General features: G+C 44.2%; 1 protein-coding gene across 1 annotated transcript in view; it reads right to left on the bottom strand.

The window, feature by feature from the left end:
- Positions 1 to 17,393, bottom strand: part of TTC21A (tetratricopeptide repeat domain 21A) — a 70,532-nt gene that overhangs the window by 23,766 nt on the left and 29,373 nt on the right. The window contains exons 13-21 of the mRNA XM_083189083.1: positions 16,882 to 17,039; positions 14,531 to 14,746; positions 13,063 to 13,301; positions 11,655 to 11,727; positions 11,233 to 11,343; positions 10,198 to 10,336; positions 9,161 to 9,264; positions 7,810 to 7,998; positions 6,301 to 6,417 (exon numbers count right to left, since the gene is read on the bottom strand). Coding sequence (XP_083045209.1) covers positions 6,301 to 6,417; positions 7,810 to 7,998; positions 9,161 to 9,264; positions 10,198 to 10,336; positions 11,233 to 11,343; positions 11,655 to 11,727; positions 13,063 to 13,301; positions 14,531 to 14,746; positions 16,882 to 17,039 — 1,346 coding nt within the window. The remainder of the gene's footprint in view (positions 1 to 6,300; positions 6,418 to 7,809; positions 7,999 to 9,160; positions 9,265 to 10,197; positions 10,337 to 11,232; positions 11,344 to 11,654; positions 11,728 to 13,062; positions 13,302 to 14,530; positions 14,747 to 16,881; positions 17,040 to 17,393) is intronic.

Here is a 17,393-nt window from a genome sequence, read left to right as displayed (position 1 = left end):
GCATAAATGTCCCCCTCTGGCTGGTAGAACGGAATAGCACGTAAGCGTTATACAGTGCCATCTGGATGATATACACGGCCAGCTTCTTGTACCATATTTTTGTTTTCCGCAGGGCACTGTACGGCTTCAGTACCTGATCTGAAAGATCCACTCCGCCCATGTACTTATTGTAATCTAGGATACAATTAGGTTTTGAGGTGTGGGTACTGGTACCTCGTACAGGGATGGAGGTGGTACTGTCTCCATGAATTGTTGTCAGTATAAGGACATCCCTCTTGTCCTTATATTTGACCAACAACATATTTTCGGTGCATATTCCCCTGCTTTCACCCCTTCTCAGTACTTGGGCAATGTGCGTTTTTGGGAGGCCTCTTTGGTTCTTGCGCACAGTACCGCCAGCTGCTGTACCTCTTGAACCAAGGGCCTTAAACAGGGGGATGCTAGTGTAAAAGTTATCCACATAGAGGTGATAACCTTTATCCAGGAAGGGGTGCACTAAATCCCAGACAATTTTTCCACTAACACCTACGAGGGAGGGGGGGCATTCTGGCGGTTCAATTCTTGAATCCTTCCCTTCATAAACCCTAAACCTGTGGGTGTACCCTGAGGTGCTTTCACACAGTTTATACATTTTTATGCCATACCTTGCCCTCTTACTGGGAAGGTACTGGCGGAATTTAACCCTTCCTTTAAAATGTATAAGGGACTCGTCGATACAAATAAATCTGTCAGGGATGTACATCTCTGCAAATTTGGCACTGAAATTATCAATGACCGGCCTGACTTTGAATAGCCGGTCAAAGGTGGGATCATCTCTGGGTGGGCACTGTGCATTATCGGTGTAATGTATAAATTTAAGGATTGCTTCAAAACGAGTCCGAGTCATGGCCATACGGTAAAATGGGGTGCTGTACAGAACATCTGTACTCCAATATTGCCTAATTTCTGGCTTTTTTTACTATGCCCATATGTAACACCAGACCCCAAAACGTCATCATCTCTACTGCATCTACAGGGGTCCACCTAGCAAATGATGACGTGGGGTTTTGAGCAATAAACTGCTGGGCATATAAATTACTTTGGTCCACCATTAAATTTATAAAATCATCAGAGAATTTTTTTTTGAAAAAGTCAATTTCTCTGAGACCTGTACTATCAAATTGGATTCCTGGGATGGCCAAAAACTCAGGAACCTGGGGCTCAAAATTGTCTGGTGGTGGGGTCCATACGGGATCAATCATTTGGGGGGGGTCTCAGCTGCTCTACGGGGGCGTCTTTGAGGGGGTCCCTCATCACCAGAGGAGGAAGAGGAGCTTAAGACGAATCCTTCAAATTCCCCGCTTGCCTCACTGGCTGTGTCAGAGTCAGAGGCAAGCATGGCATATGCCTCCTCCGCTGAATACATTCTTCTGGAGGACTGGGATGACATTTGGGATGCCATTTGGGATGCCATTTTTATTTTTGTGTTTCTGTAAGTGTAATGTTTCAACACGTGTATAGTGTATGGGGGGTACAAACTTTATTTCAACACGGGTGGAATGTAGTGTGTAGTGTGTATGTAGTGCAGAAAAAAAAAATACTTTATACAGGAATTTGATCCCAATAAAAAAAAAAAAAATTGAAGGGGTTAAAAAAAAAAAAAATTGAAGGGGTTAAAAAAAAAAAAAGGTCCTGCGCCAAAAATTGAGCACAGATGTTGGTCAGTAACGACCGTCACTGAACAGCGCTCAAAGGCAACAGGACACCCACAAAGGCAACGTGGGTGTAAAAACAAAAAAAAAAAACAATTTAAAAAAACTGCAGAAAAAAAATTATATCAACCCTGTGCCAAAAATGTTGTTCAGTGATGTACGTCACTGATCAGCGGCCACAGGACACCCACAAAAGCAACGTGGGTGTAAAAACAATTTAAAAAAATACACCACAGCACTCTCCAAAAAAAAAAAAAAATTGAAAAAAACTGCAGAAAAAAAATTATATCCCTGTGCCAAAAATGCTGTTCAGTGATTGTACGTCACTGATCAGCGCTCAGCGGCCACAGGACACCCACGTGGGTGTAAAAACAAAACCCCACTGCACTCTCCAAAAAAAAAAAAAACTGCAGATCAGTGATGCAGTGATGCAACACTGATTAGCAGTGAGGGGCAGCAGGCACACAACTGTGGGTGCAACCTGACAGGGTATATATATAAAAAAAAACCTGGACCCCCAAAAAGTTGCTGATTAATTAATTTAAACTAATCAACACAAAAGGGGGGGCAGCAGTCAGTTGCACACGCAGCACAACCTTTGGTGCAACTGACAGGTATATATATAAAAAAAAAACCCCTGGACCCCCAAAAAGTTGCTGATTAATTAATTTAAACTAATCAGCACAAAAGGGGGGGCAGCAGGGGGGGCAGCAGTCAGTTGCACAGGCAGCACAACCTTTGGTGCAACTGACAGGTGTATATATATAAAAAAAAACCTCTGCACCCCCAAAAAGTTGCTGATCAGCTCAGATATAGTGATCAGCACAAAAGGGGGTGCAGCAGACACAAAATATAGCACTCTCTATCACTCTCCATCACTCTCTGTCACTATCTCTCACTATCTCTGACTATCTCTGACTATCTATCACTATCTGTGACTCTATGACACTGCAGCAGCAGCACACAGGAAGTCACAAGATCCAGGAAGCATCCAGCTGCTGGCAGCACGCTACCAGCGGTGATCAGCGGTGATCAGGTAAGTATAAGGCAAGGTTCAGGTATGTATAGCAGGACAGAGTGGCCGGTGACCGCTCTGCACGCTATTCCAGACCGGAATGGCGTCTGCAGCGCAGTCACCGTTAGTTTAAATGGCGCGCCTTGGCTGTGATTGGCTCATCGGTCCGACGAGCCAATCACAGCCTTGGGGGCAGGTGGGGTGAGGTGTCGTCGTCACCGATGACCCCCTCATGCCCCCTGACGCCCGGCGGTGATTGACACCTGTGTTACCGAGCGTCTGATTCGCCGGTAACACAGGAAAACGCTGTGAATGGCTGTTCACACTGAACAGCCAATCACAGCGATCGCCGACGGGGGGGCGGCATCGCAGCCCCCCCTGGGCATGCAGGGACATGTCTGCTGTCAGGGACAGCAGACATGTTTAAACTGTCACCGCGTCTACAGACGCGGGGACAGTTTAAAGTCATGACGTATATATACGTCATGTGTCGGGAAGTACATCCCGGCCACGACGTATATATACGTCAAATGTCGGGAAGGGGTTAAACAATTATTTAGCTTGAGAAAAACACATTAGAAATTTCCACTTCCACTAAAACACCTGATACATCAGAAACAAGTGTGTATCATGTATCATTTTTTTTTTCATTAAGTACTAAATCATCCAAAAGAGCAACAAAAAAACAAAATGGCAGCCAATGAGAATCGGTCAGCTATGTAGAGCGCAACCATCACCACCATCCTGCATTACTATCTGCCCATGATGGGGATGGTGTACATGCATCTATGTCCCGGTTTGCCATTGTGAGAACATGTACACAGTACTCAGCTTAGCCTCTTCCTCTGCCATCCCGCCTCTATGGGGGCAAGCAGATGTACGAGAGAATCACGCAAATCTTCAAAGCTGCATGGTGTGCGGGCAGATTTCTGGTCATGCGTAGTGCAACATTACACAATATACTGTACACAAACCGGCAAAGTTTTCACTGTGCATTTGTGTCTAAGGGTAAGCGTGTTTAACCGTGTGTAACTGTATATTTGTATAGCTGTGTGTGTAACTGTGTTTGCAACTGTACGTGTGTATAACTGTAAGTTTTTGTGTAACTGTACGTGTGTATAACTGTAAGTGTGTGTTACTATAGTTGTATATAACTGTAAGTGTGTGTAACTGTACGTGTGTATAACTGTACGTATGTATAACTGTAAGTGTGTGTTGCTATAGTTGTATATAACTGTAAGTGTGTGTAACTGTACGTGTGTATAACTGTATGTGTGTATAAGTGTGTGTTACTATAGGTGTATATAACTGTAAGTATGTGTATAACTGTACGTGTGTACAACTGTAAGTGTGTGTTACTACAGTATATGTGTATACAACTGTAAGTATGTGTATAACTGTACGTGTGTATAACTGTAAGTGTGTGTTACTACAGTATATGTGTATATAACTGTAAGTGGTCAGTACACCTCTCAAACGGTAATGCCAATGTCCTAAGGTGAGCTCAGGGAGGACAGAAACCTCCCTTGGAGCAGAAGGATATTTTCATGCTGGGTGTCCTTGCCCTGTGCTGGACAGCCCCCACCATGCCAAAGAAAGCAGTTGCAGTTTTCCCTTTTTTAGCAAAACTGCAACTGTTGCTGAATCAGCCCCCTTGTATACTATGTATCCTATATCACATATGTGTGTGGGGGCTGCTGTGCTCTGAGGCAGGCCCGGCGACAGGGGGGGTCAAAGGGGACATGTGTGAAGGGCCCCGGCGATCTGAAGGGCCCCAGAGCCCGGCCAGGGCCCATCTGTTTGCTATTATCCCCGTTGGTGGCGTGGTGTTTGTGAAACTCTGTGCTGGCCGGCCCCCTCAGCTCCCTGTCAGGCTGTCAGGCACGCGGGCAGCTGGCGGTGATTGACACTCACAGTCACAGACTCCCTCCGCCTCAGCCGGCTCCGTCCCCGGGTCTCTCTCCGGCTGTAACGTCGCCCGACTCGCCTGCGCCAGTGATTGACACAGTGTGTGTCCGCGCCGCGCCGTCTACGTCACAGACAGCCGCTCAGCGCTCGGAGGTTGAGCCTGAGTCGGCTGTCTCCGGGCTGCACTGCGCAAGTGCATTATCTGTTATCTGTGTTCAGCTCCCCATAGGCATTGTGGAGTCGTCTGGTGCCTGCTGACTGTGCCTGAGGCTGTGCCCGTGTGAGATTCCAGAAAACCAGTGTGAAAGCCTGCCAACACCCCCACCCCCGGATCCTCTATGGTATACAGTAGGTACTGACTAGGAGGGAAGGATTTTCTCCAGCGTTGCCGACTTTTTCTGTCTCCTCTCCGGGAGAAGCCCGGAGAGGAGACTTCCAGCTGCAGGTCGGGGGGCGGGGCTTTAGCTTTACATCATTAAGCCCCGCCCCAGGATGTTAAAACCCCCAATACACGGATCTCTGTGGAGGGGCGGAGCTAAAATTACGCGATTTTAGCTCCGCCCCCTCCTCTGACACCCGCGGATTGACGATTTCAATCCAAAAGGTATGGGGAAGACGCCGCAATCGGGGGGTGGCGTGGGGGTCCCCCGGAATCCGGGAGGGTTGCCCACCTTTCCGGGGGGCCGGGAGGAGGACCCTATTTTCGGGATCCTCCCGGTAATTCCGGGAGGGTCGGCAACCCTGATTTTCTCTCTTTTTGCTATGCCTATGCTATGTGGAACTAAAAGTCTCAGGCTCTCAGCAAATTAGCACCTCCTATTATGTTTAGAATTAGAATATGACTGCATGATACTCCAGCATGCCTGTATGAATATAACAATGTATCTCAGTCCTACCTTTTAAATCCAGAATAATGTGTTTTGTACAGTAATACTATTATACTTCAAAATTTCATTTTTAGTATTGGTTATACTGCCTCACAGCACTCAGGTCATGGGTTCTATCCCCACCATGTGTTATATATACACAAGGCAGTACGGACGGTGTATTGGTTATACTGCCTCACAGCGCTGAGGTCATGGGTTCTATCCCCACCATGTGTTATATATACAGGGCAGTACGGACGGTGTAATGGTTATGCTGCCTCACAGCGCTGAACAGGGTTGAAGGGCGGGGGGCCCCGGAAATACCAGTGTACAGGGCCCCAAGATTTCTGTTGCCAGCTCTGCTCTGAGGTATACACCCTTATTAAGTGGCAAAGTGGGAACCATTATTCTTTGTAATCCTTTTTGGGCAAAGTCCTTAATCATACATGTCACCGTCAGGAACCTGCTTCACCACTAAAGCAAGTCCTGACAAATAAAGGCACATACGGCCCTGTTCATAATGTACATCTGCCCCACTGTATGCTACATGTGCCATCTCATCCACAACCTCCCATCCTGTTAAGGAGGTAAAAAAAAAGACACAGAGTAAGAAATTGCTCATTGTGTATGGTTGCCCACTGATCTTATAATAGCTTATTGGACTGGAGCATCTATTGGATCACCATCAATTATCTTATAGTGTGTACCCAGCTTTAGATTTCTTAACATGGCTACAAATGATTATGTTTTGTATTCTATAGGCTTTGAGATTAAACACTTGCAGTTAAATTATGCTGAAAGCCTTCAACCCTATAGTTACCATTGTAGCTTCATCTTTATATCTTGAGTCCATAATGAGGGTATTACACTGCATTTCACAGGAATCCAAGTCATCCATTACTAGGAAAAGACGTGACAACTTCAGCGTTACCTGCAACTATAAGGAAGAGGGATTTATAACCTTCCCTTCTACACTATAAACCAGGCATGTCCAAACTGTGGCCCTCCAGCTGTTGTGAAACTACAAGTCCCATCATGCCTTGCCATAGTTTTAGCATTCCCTAAGAGCAAAACTGTGGCAATGCATGATGGGACTTGTAGTTTCACAACAGCTGGAGGGCCACAGTTTGGACATAACTGCTATAGAAGAAATAAATCCACTCAAAGTCATAAACTACCTTATGTGGCATTAAATATGGAATGCAATAAACACATTGCCACTTACATGGGGTTAAAGCAATAAGACTTACAGGGGTTCATTTACTAAGATGGGAGTCTATTGGAGATGGGATCCTGCTATGGGCAGCCAAACAGAATCTACTATCTATTTATTCAGCATCTTCTAGAACATAATAGAATTAGATTGGTTGCCCATAGCAACATCCCATCTTCAATAAAACTCCTATTTTAGTAAATAAATCCCCAGGGTCTCCAATCACCCAGCAACAATCTAAACTTTCCAAATCAACACTTGCATCACACAGAGTGATCTTGTCGATGCCCCTCCTCCGCCTGAAAATTTTCATTCAAATAAATGTAAAGCACAGGGGAGAGGCATGGCAAGTAGTAACAGAAGAAGTTGGACTCTTGGGGGAATTCTATTTTTTGGGTAACTGCACTATTTCCCAGGGATTCGAAGGAGCAACTCAATACTTGCTCCCAGTGGTTGACGTTGGGTGGTTGGTTAAAACTGAGTAACACCACCTTCAATGGTGAGGTGGAACTAGTTCTACTTCCACCTTGGCCCTGGAAAGTAACAGAAAAGCAATGTCATTTTCAGGGGGGGTGCCAAAAACCCCATCACTGGCCCTGGCTCTGCCTTATGGGGGGTGGGGAGGTAGGAGGGAATTAGGTGGCAGAAGGAAATTCATTCTGCCACCTCTCCATGGCCACTTTAGGCCCTGCTTTCTTCAATCTTCCATGAATGCTGTGATGCACACAATTCTGCTTGCCACCTCCTATGTTTTTGGCATGACAAGCACATCAACTAATGGGCTTTGCAGCTTAACCCCCCCCCCTCTAAGTGCCTTACCCTCTCTCCCCAAAGCCTAACCGTAAAATCCCCCCCCCTCCCCACATACACACAATCCTATCCCTAAGACCCCTTAGTGCCTAACCCTTTACACCCAAACCCCAGTCTAAGGCTAACCTGCCCCACATACTTACAGTTGGGATGTCAGTAGTCAGGATTCACGTTGGCATCCTCATCGATGTTGGGTTTCTGACAGCGGTATTCTGGCCGCAGGTCAAGATGTCAGCATTGGTAATCTGACTGCCAACATCCTGTCTGCTGGGATTGTCACCATATTCCCATTTAACATATACTTACTTTGTTATCTGTGTCACAGTAAGGCATTGCTTCAGTGTAGTATTTTAGAGCATTTGGGTAATCCTTTTCGTCTACGTAATGTTCAGCAAGTTGTATAAAGATCTTAGTAGCCATTTGCAACTGTCCTGTTATCATTTCTGGGTGTTCAAGAGAGACTCGCTTTAGAATTCTAGCCTGGATATCCAAAGCCTGCAATAGTCAGAAGTCATTATGTAACACAGAATAACAAGAACAATGCAAACATCTATAAGGGTTTTAGCTCTGGATGCATTGAGATAAATATTTGATGTTCCTACATGTGTGCAATAAAGGCTTCACTTCTGAATGATGACTGATATGTACATGTTGTGGCTAACATCAGAAGTTTGCTACATGTGACATTGGCCCTTATTCTGATTGGTGCGGTAATATCCGCGTGCGTTCGTGCCGCCGATGTTTTGTGTCTGCGCATGTGCAGAGGCGTCTCTGCGCATGTGCGAGCGGGGCGTACGGCCAAATTCCGCATGAAATGTGAACACTCCGAACAGGGGGTGGAGAGGGGCGTGAAGGGCTATTTGGGCTCATTACCATATGCATACGCCCCGCGTTTCATGGGCGTTCCCATGCAAACGCTGGGCGTACGTATGGTAATGCGGCCGTGACGCACGTGTAGGGGGCGGACATATGACATCGCCGGATGTCAGCTGCCCGCCCAGATCCCTGCTTTTGCACGGAAAAATGTCTGTGTGGTCTGAGGTTGCGGGTGCTGGTGGAGCACTCGGTCCTGCATTCGATGGTCTGCGACCATCGAATGGTGGGGGAGGTTCCCTGAGATGGAGGAGGCGTATTCCGTGAAAAATACACGTGCGGTCCGTTCGGCCAGCTTCTTACCGCATACGGACAGAGTTGGCGATCCGTATGGAAGGCGGGGTTTCGCACGCACGGTCCTGGCCGCATAATCGGATCCGGCCGCACCGATCACAATAAGGGCCATTGTTAGGAAGATAAACTTTTTTGGCTCAATAAGATGGGAGAAGAGGGGAGGAGGCCTGTGCAGAGTCTACTCCGTTCTGGGCCCCTCAGCGCCACTGGACCTTTTGACCATGTCAAACTTTTTGATGTGTTGACCTTTTGCTTGTCTACCAATAGTGGTCGACCTTTTGACTGTTGACCTAACAACCCGTACCCCTTTTGGCAAACCCAAAGCATAATAAAGCGTCTCACACTACATATAACAAACCACACAGAAAATACTCAATTAAACAATAGAAAAAGTTTTCCCGAAAGGGATAATCTATGATCACCCTTGGAAATTCTATGTATGTAATGTTTTAATTTCGGCTAAAGAAATAATATTTGGCATCATCATTACCTTATTTAAAGTTCCAACCAATTCTTCTTTTTTATGGTGTTTGTATGTTTGTCCAAGTAACATAAGAAACTTAACATCACTGACCATCGAAGGCAAGTCAGATGCTAGGAGGAAATTAGAGACATTATACTATTACTTCAGTTAATATACAATACAATATAACCAAGCATAGTCAGCCCATGTCCTGTCCACTTGATTTACAATATGCTAAGTCAGTGGTTCCCAAACTGTGTGCCCAGGCATACAGTTCTAAGAAAAGCCTTGGGTGGGTTGTTCTAGGACCAAATCAAATTATTTATTGTCAAAGTGATAAGCAAACCAATGCTATTGGCTGCCAATCATAGAACATGTGGATAATCAGAAGCACAACTGTAGACCACCACATAACTAAACCTAAGGATGACTGGTAGACACAATGTACTTTTTTTTTTTTCAAAATATGTCACTATTATACTTTAACCTAGGGGTGCTGTGGAACAAATGCTGATACTCTTGGGAACTGTGATTCAAGAAAGTTTTGGAACCACTGTTCTAAGTATAATATTTTATATTAATGAGTTGGATAGATTATTATTGTTCATAGGACTCCGGCTTATTGATTAGCTTTATAGAGCTGTTGGGTACCGCAAAAAGCAGTTGGACTTCCAATGCGGCCACTGACTTCTGGCTGCACGTATCCAGGTGGTGACCAGGGTTCACAGTTTAGGTGATCAAGTCTGGGCTAGTTAAGAGGCTGGGTTTTGGTCTTCTCACTTGTAGACCTAGGCTACAGGAACCGTAACAATGTTAAAGGGTTGGTTCTAACCTAAACTGGGTAACCCAAGTGGAATCTACAGTTATTATAGAGTTCATTTGGTCAGCATATTGACAAAGCTACATTAATCAGAAGCTATAAAACCAATGTAAGAGCTCTTATCCGGTTTGCTGGGACTACTGTATATATATGATTTTAATACTCCACTTACACCAGCTATTGTGTCTGAACACTGCTCTATGGCATTTGTAGGACTAGAAGAGAAGAGCTTGTGGGAACATACCAGGCTCATGATCTAGAGTATGTTTAAGAAGATTTTCAGCTTTGCTATAATTTTTGAGTTTCAGAAACAGGTCAGCAAGCTCACAGCACAGAGATTCTTCCATACTCATCTTCAGAGCGACTTCATAGTAATTTACTGCCTAAAATCAGGATACAGATAACTGTAAGACAACTAAAGCAGGTATTAAAGTCAAATCTAAAACAGGTGCATACTCCCTCTCCCCTTCCCTCTTCTCTGTTCTGTAACTCTTGCCACAAGGTCTTAGGCATTACTTAAATTAGCTGCTAATGGGAGATATCATGTAGTGGTTGTCAAACTCTTTCCTCAGAACCCCAAGCAGTTAATGTTTTTCAGGTCATCTGTGGATTTTTACAATGTGACAGATTGTTATACGCCTTGGTGGCTCCAGAAGAGAGGCTACAGTACAGTTTTAAATGCAAAGAGGAGAAACACCAACTGCCAGTGAGTCAGTTTGGGATGGCAGTTGATGTGGCTCCCCTATTTGAATTTTGAACTGTGCTGCAGCTCCTCCTCTGGAGCCGCCCCTGGCCATTCACTTGTGCACCTGCTAAATGCTCTGAAAAATGTGAACTGTTAAGCTGGTTACAAACTTATACAATCATTGGGAGATCTGAGAGTGATTGTACGATTACTGATGGGAGTTCTACAAGGATGTATCTGGTTCAACATAAGGTGTGAACAGCATTCCAGATTTGTATTGCCTGTATAAGTATGGGGGGGGGTGTCCCAAGAAATCTCTCCTCCAAGCAAAGCCTGGAGAGGTTTGTGTCCCTGCATCATGTGATAAATTAAGAGGGTGGGCTGAGAGTATGTAGATTTTTTCTGCTCCTGTGGTGTATAACCAGCCATATAGTTATGCCACAGTGATTTTATGATAAGCTATCGGTACTGAAAATAAGTGAATTACTACACGGAAGCATTGAATGAAATGAGGTATGTCATACAGGTCTATATGTGATTTGAAACAAGATAATGTGTACAGTGTGAGTGGGCGGTGTATAAATGTACACCAACCTTTTTATATTGATGGGTTTTCACAAGTGATAAGCCAACCCTGCTTGTCAGTGTCGCATCTCTGGGCTTCTTGCGTTGCGCCTGATCATAAACCTCCAGAGCCTTCTCCGGCTTTTACAGAAATACACAACCATTAGGTTTGGGAGAGAAAATAAATGTTATCAGTTTAACCCGACAGAATATATCTTCTTATTTCTGTTCTATAGAATGTTTAGGAGCGTATCTAGTGTATTTGTTCTGTCTCCTTCCCTGTCACTGCCTTGTCTACTTTCACAACCGCAAACAATAGATACCTGGAAATAACCCAATTTTCTTCTAAGAACAAACTACGATTCTTAATTCAGCCCTCATTTGCATATTTCCTATTTATAGTGCTTTGAATTTCATTGGCAAATTTAACTAATATTTCATTTTTCAAATACCTCTTGAATATGCAGGTAGGCATCTCCCAACAGAAGACTTGTGTGAGCTCCAGGCAGCTGTTCACTTAACTCTCTGTCAGGAGACACAGGAGTCACATTGGTTACAGAGAGATCAATGTTGGACAATGTTTACCGCACAGGAAGTCAGGAACTATAAATGAAAATAAATAAATCAGTATGCTACTCTATGTCAGCTGAAGCTGAGTACACACACTCAGAGATATGGTGGATGACACGATATATTGCTCATATCAGGGCAGTGTATATGCCCAATATGCGAGTGGACACTGTCGCTAATGATGTCATCAGGTTTGACGTCCTGCATATCAAACCTGAAGATATCGCTAGTGACACTGTGTATGCAAATAAAGGAGAGGACAGTGATTGTTCCATCCTTAATTATCATCACTCAATGTGTACCCAGGTCCTATCGGTCTGGTACACATTGCTAGAGTGTGTACCCAGTTTAAGGGGGGTATTCAATCTGGGATCCCAACTTTCCAAACGTCCCGACAGTCAGAATCCCGGACCATTTAATCTGGTCCGACAGCACGGTCGGAATTCAACTTGGTAACACTTTCTTAAAAATAAAGTTGGCCAATGACACATACAGAGACATTGATCTAGTGGCAGGGACATAACATTTATCTATTCTTTTTAAATATAGCAGAACTTTGCAACTTCATTATTATACACCGTATCTTAAAGCCATATTTTAATTACTATCAACCTTTTAATGAAACTTTAAATGTAGTTTATTTAGAGGTAAATACATGTTTGTAGTACCAGCGATGTGTCACTTCATATCACTGACACACCTTATTTTCAAAATATAAGGGAACAGTTGAGCAACATAAATTAGGAAGATAAATAACTAACTTTAGACTTTTTGGAATAAATGATTTGCAGGTGTACAGGTGTAATCATTGTTGTAGCAGGACCATCAGGTGCCTGTCACCAGTTTTTCCGTACACAACAATGCCCTTTGTCTAATGGCAGTGAAGTCCAGAGCCTCCCTTTAACACACCCACCTGGAGGTCACAGCAGGAACAGCATGCATGCCAGAGCAGCAGATGCCGGTAGCTTTCGCGATGCAATCAAGTGAAATCCCGCGAGACACTGACCCTGAGCTACCTACATCTGCTGCTCTATGACAGAGAAGATCTCTGGCAACCCATATTAATGAACAGCAGAACCAACGAAGGACATTGAAACTACAGTATGTAGGGGGGCCCATAATGTGTGGGGGCCATGGGATGGCTAACCCTATCACCCCTTCCTTAATCCAGCCCTGGTGAAGCCATACACTCCATCGAACAGAAGGCATCGGCATTGGGGAACGACGGCTTCTCAGTCACAAAGAAATGGTTAATACATTTGTTAAAAGTCATTGCTACTAGATACTTACCTATAACAGGCAATGTATAACTTCTTATCCTTTCGATGTCTGAGATAGATATCAGCCATCTTTTTCTTCACCTCAATGTAATATGGCTGGTCCGGTGTCACGTCTATCAGCATGCTCAGTGCCATCTCTATATCGCCTTTACTCAGACACATATCTGCATTAGCCACAATGATTCGAATCTCTTCTGGAGTACCACGGAAGGTATGGATAGCATCCTGTATTAACTTTGTAGCTTCGTGCTGCAACAGCAGATTTATGATCAGCACACTATTTTATTCTCCCACCACGCCCTAGTGGATGGTAGGGCATGAAATACTGCCTGTCGGCACATGTCAGCTCAAAAAAACAGAGATAAAACCTGTCGACCTAACCCATGTCGACCTAACACATTTGTCGACCTAAAACCATGTCGACCTTGTCCCATGTTGACCTAGACACCTGTTGACCTTCATCCATGTCAACCTAGAACCCTGTTGACCTTGTTGCCTGTCGACCCAACGGTGTCGACCTAATGACTGTCGAACTAAGTTGGGTCGACAATACGACCGTACCCCATCAGAAGCACTGCTGCTGTGTTCCTGCACGTTATTGCTGGCCTCCTCTTCCTGCTCCCTCTCTCTCCTCCCACCCAGCGGCAGCAGTAGCCTCAGACTGGCTCTCTCCGGCTCACTGCCGGTTGTGGCCTTCCCCCCGAGTGAAACCGGGACCTATATTTCACTCCACACCCGCCTCTTGAGCTCCTCGAGCAGGATTGCGGTGATTTGTGGCACCCCGGAGCAATACCAATGCTGGGCCAGTCCCTGTGAGCAAAGGGGACCCATAGCCAGGGACCACTCTACTTGAATCTCCCTCCACCTGAGAGGCAGCAGCGGCTGATGAGTGGCTGGGAGCTCTGGTAATTTCCTCCTCCCTACATCTTGTGACGGCCATCTTGGCTGCTGGTTGCCCTGCTCCTTCTGCAGTGCCTATAGCTCTGATAGGGAACCAGCCCTGTGATAGTGTGTGCAGCCAGAAAACAGCCAGACAGCTTGATTAGGGTGTCATTGACACTCCCATCTCTACCTTGGGGAAAATAATAATAATAATAATTATTTAAAAAAATTGTTTTTAAAAAATAACATAAGAAGCGGCTGCTGCTCCCGAGCAGAGGGTCCATCAGATAAATTGTGTTGTACAAGTACTGTATATGCAGTAAGATAAATTGCATGCGATTCGTCAAGGGTTGATAAATTGCATTCAATATATCTTATGTGAAATAAGCACAAATTACAAAATCTGACATGCAGGGGAATTCAAGGGAAATCTGACGCAATTTCAAGCCTCAGATAAATTGACCTAGTGTATGGGGCCCTTAGGAGCACTGATGCAACTATTTCATCCCAAGCAAGTACTGCCCCCGGTCTGCCTGACTTCTCCCGCCAGATGCTGCAATCCTGGCCAGTATACATACATTGCATTGGTGTTTTACCTGTTCCTTATTTAGACAAAGAAGTTCTGCAAGATCCAGGTATATGGAGACGCGGTCACTGATGCTCAGGGTGTCTGCTTTCCCTCTCGTGACTGCTCCTCTCTTCATTTCGGGGAGACTCATACACATCCTCAGCATCTGAGCAGCTCCTGCTAGGTCCCCTGTATTTTTCAGAACTCTTGCTTTAATCAAATGATAAAGAGGATGTTCTCGCACCTGAGCAAAAAAACATCAGATTACATCCATGCAGTGCTTTACTTATTATGGGATGGAAGGTCACACTGTAAAATATAAGGCAGGATAATACTGGCTGTTGTCTCATAACCAATGGAATATTATAAACATGAGCCAAGAGTTCTAGCCTGGGCTATAACCTACAGAACATGGCTGTCTCCCACCATAACTAACATGACACACTTCCTCTATCATCCCATACATGTCTTACATGGTCACCTATCCATCCTCACCAAACATCTATAACATGGTATTCTCTGCTATTATTCCCGTACCTCTATGACTTGTCATCTATGTATCATCCCATACATGTCTTATATGGTCACCTATCCATCCTCAGCAAACATCTATAACATGGTATTCTCTGCTATTATTCCCGTACCTCTATGACGTGTCATCTATGTATCATCCCATACATGTCTTATATGGTCACCTATCCATCCTCACCAAACATCTATAACATGGTATTCTCTGCTATTATTCCCGTACCTCTATGACATGTCATCTATGTATCATCCCATACATGTCTTATATGGTCACCTATCCATCCTCACCAAACATCTATAACATGGTATTCTCTGCTATTATTCCCGTACCTCTATGATGTGTCATCTATGTATCATCCCATACATGTTTTATATGGTCACCTATCCATCCTCACCAAACATCTATAACATGGTATTCTCTGCTATTATTCCCGTACCTCTATGACATGTCATCTATGTATCATCCCATACATGTTTTATATGGTCACCTATCCATCCTCACCAAACATCTATAACATGGTATTCTCTGCTATTATTCCCGTACCTCTATGACATGTCATCTATGTATCATCCCATACATGTCTTATATGGTCACCTATCCATCCTCACCAAACATCTATAACATGGTATTTTCTGCTATTATTCCCGTACCTCTATGACATGTCATCTATGTATCATCCCATACATGTTTTATATGGTCACCTATCCATCCTCACCAAACATCTATAACATGGTATCCTCTGCTATTATTCCCGTACCTCTATGATGTGTCATCTATGTATCATCCCATACATGTTTTATATGGTCACCTATCCATCCTCACCAAACATCTATAACATGGTATTCTCTGCTATTATTCCCATACCTCTATGACATGTCATCTATGTATCATCCCATACATGTCTTACATGGTCACCTATCCATCCTCAGCAAACATCTATAACATGGTATTCTCTGCTATTATTCCCGTACCTCTATGACATGTCATCTATGTATCATCCCATACATGTCTTATATGGTCACCTATCCATCCTCACCAAACATCTATAACATGGTATTCTCTGCTATTATTCCCGTACCTCTATGACATGTCATCTATGTATCATCCCATACATGTCTTATATGGTCACCTATCCATCCTCACCAAACATCTATAACATGGTATTCTCTGCTATTATTCCCGTACCTCTATGACATGTCATCTATGTATCATCCCATACATGTTTTATATGGTCACCTATCCATCCTCACCAAACATCTATAACATGGTATTCTCTGCTATTATTCCCGTACCTCTATGACATGTCATCTATGTATCATCCCATACATGTTTTATATGGTCACCTATCCATCCTCACCAAACATCTATAACATGGTATCCTCTTCTATTATTCCCATACCTCTATGATGTGTCATCTATGTATCATCCCATACATGTTTTATATGGTCACCTATCCATCCTCACCAAACATCTATAACATGGTATCCTCTGCTATTATTCCCGTACCTCTATGATGTGTCATCTATGTATCATCCCATACATGTCTTACATGGTCACCTATCCATCCTCACCAAACATCTATAACATGGTATTCTCTGCTATTATTCCCGTACCTCTATTACGTGTCATCTATGTATCCATCCATGTCTTACGTGGTCACCTATCCATCCTCACCAAACATCTATAACATGGTATTCTCACTAATCTCATCTCATTAACCACTGTAATATCCTTAATAAAGTGCAAAAGAATGGAGCAAGGCCAAGTAAAGCACTTTTGCCTGTGATACATTATAAAAAAAGGGCAGTGTACTAATTCTAATATTAAACACGTGGTGCACAATAATTTACCTTAAAATTGTGGCTGACTCCTGATTCCAGAGACTGTAAGCACTCAGTATACTGTGCTAGCGAGAGATGTATCTGCGCCATGAGAAGGTGCGCATCCGCCCACTCAGGGTTCAGCTCTATACACCGCTGTAAGGTCCCCTGTGCTCCATCCAAATTCCCTGCAACACACGGAGGGGTTTGGTGCGCACAATGTAATGTGACAGACAGATGCATGGTTTGGTACCTATCTGCTTTGTTGCTTATGTGCCGATAAATGAAACCAATTGCTTGGCACGCCTCTCTGACAGCACAGCACACGCCCACTGCAGTGCACAGCATATAGTAGGTGTGGCTATCACAATCTTTCTGAAATGCTTTTTCAAAAGTAGGAATGTATGGCCCTAACCATTTGATGGTTGGTGACCATTTATTTTAAACATCCATTAGCAGGTTGGGCGAAAGGGGGTCGGGCATACTGGCATTCGGCAGGCAGTGTCTGGTGGACTGGTGCGAATTCGCAGCTTTGCGAAGCA

This window comes from Crinia signifera, chromosome 5, assembly GCF_055691185.1.
Source record: "Crinia signifera chromosome 5, ASM5569118v1, whole genome shotgun sequence".
NCBI lineage: Eukaryota > Metazoa > Chordata > Amphibia > Anura > Myobatrachidae > Crinia > Crinia signifera.
The sequence above is the reverse complement of the archived record's forward strand: the minus strand, read 5'-3'. Positions and strand labels throughout refer to the sequence as shown.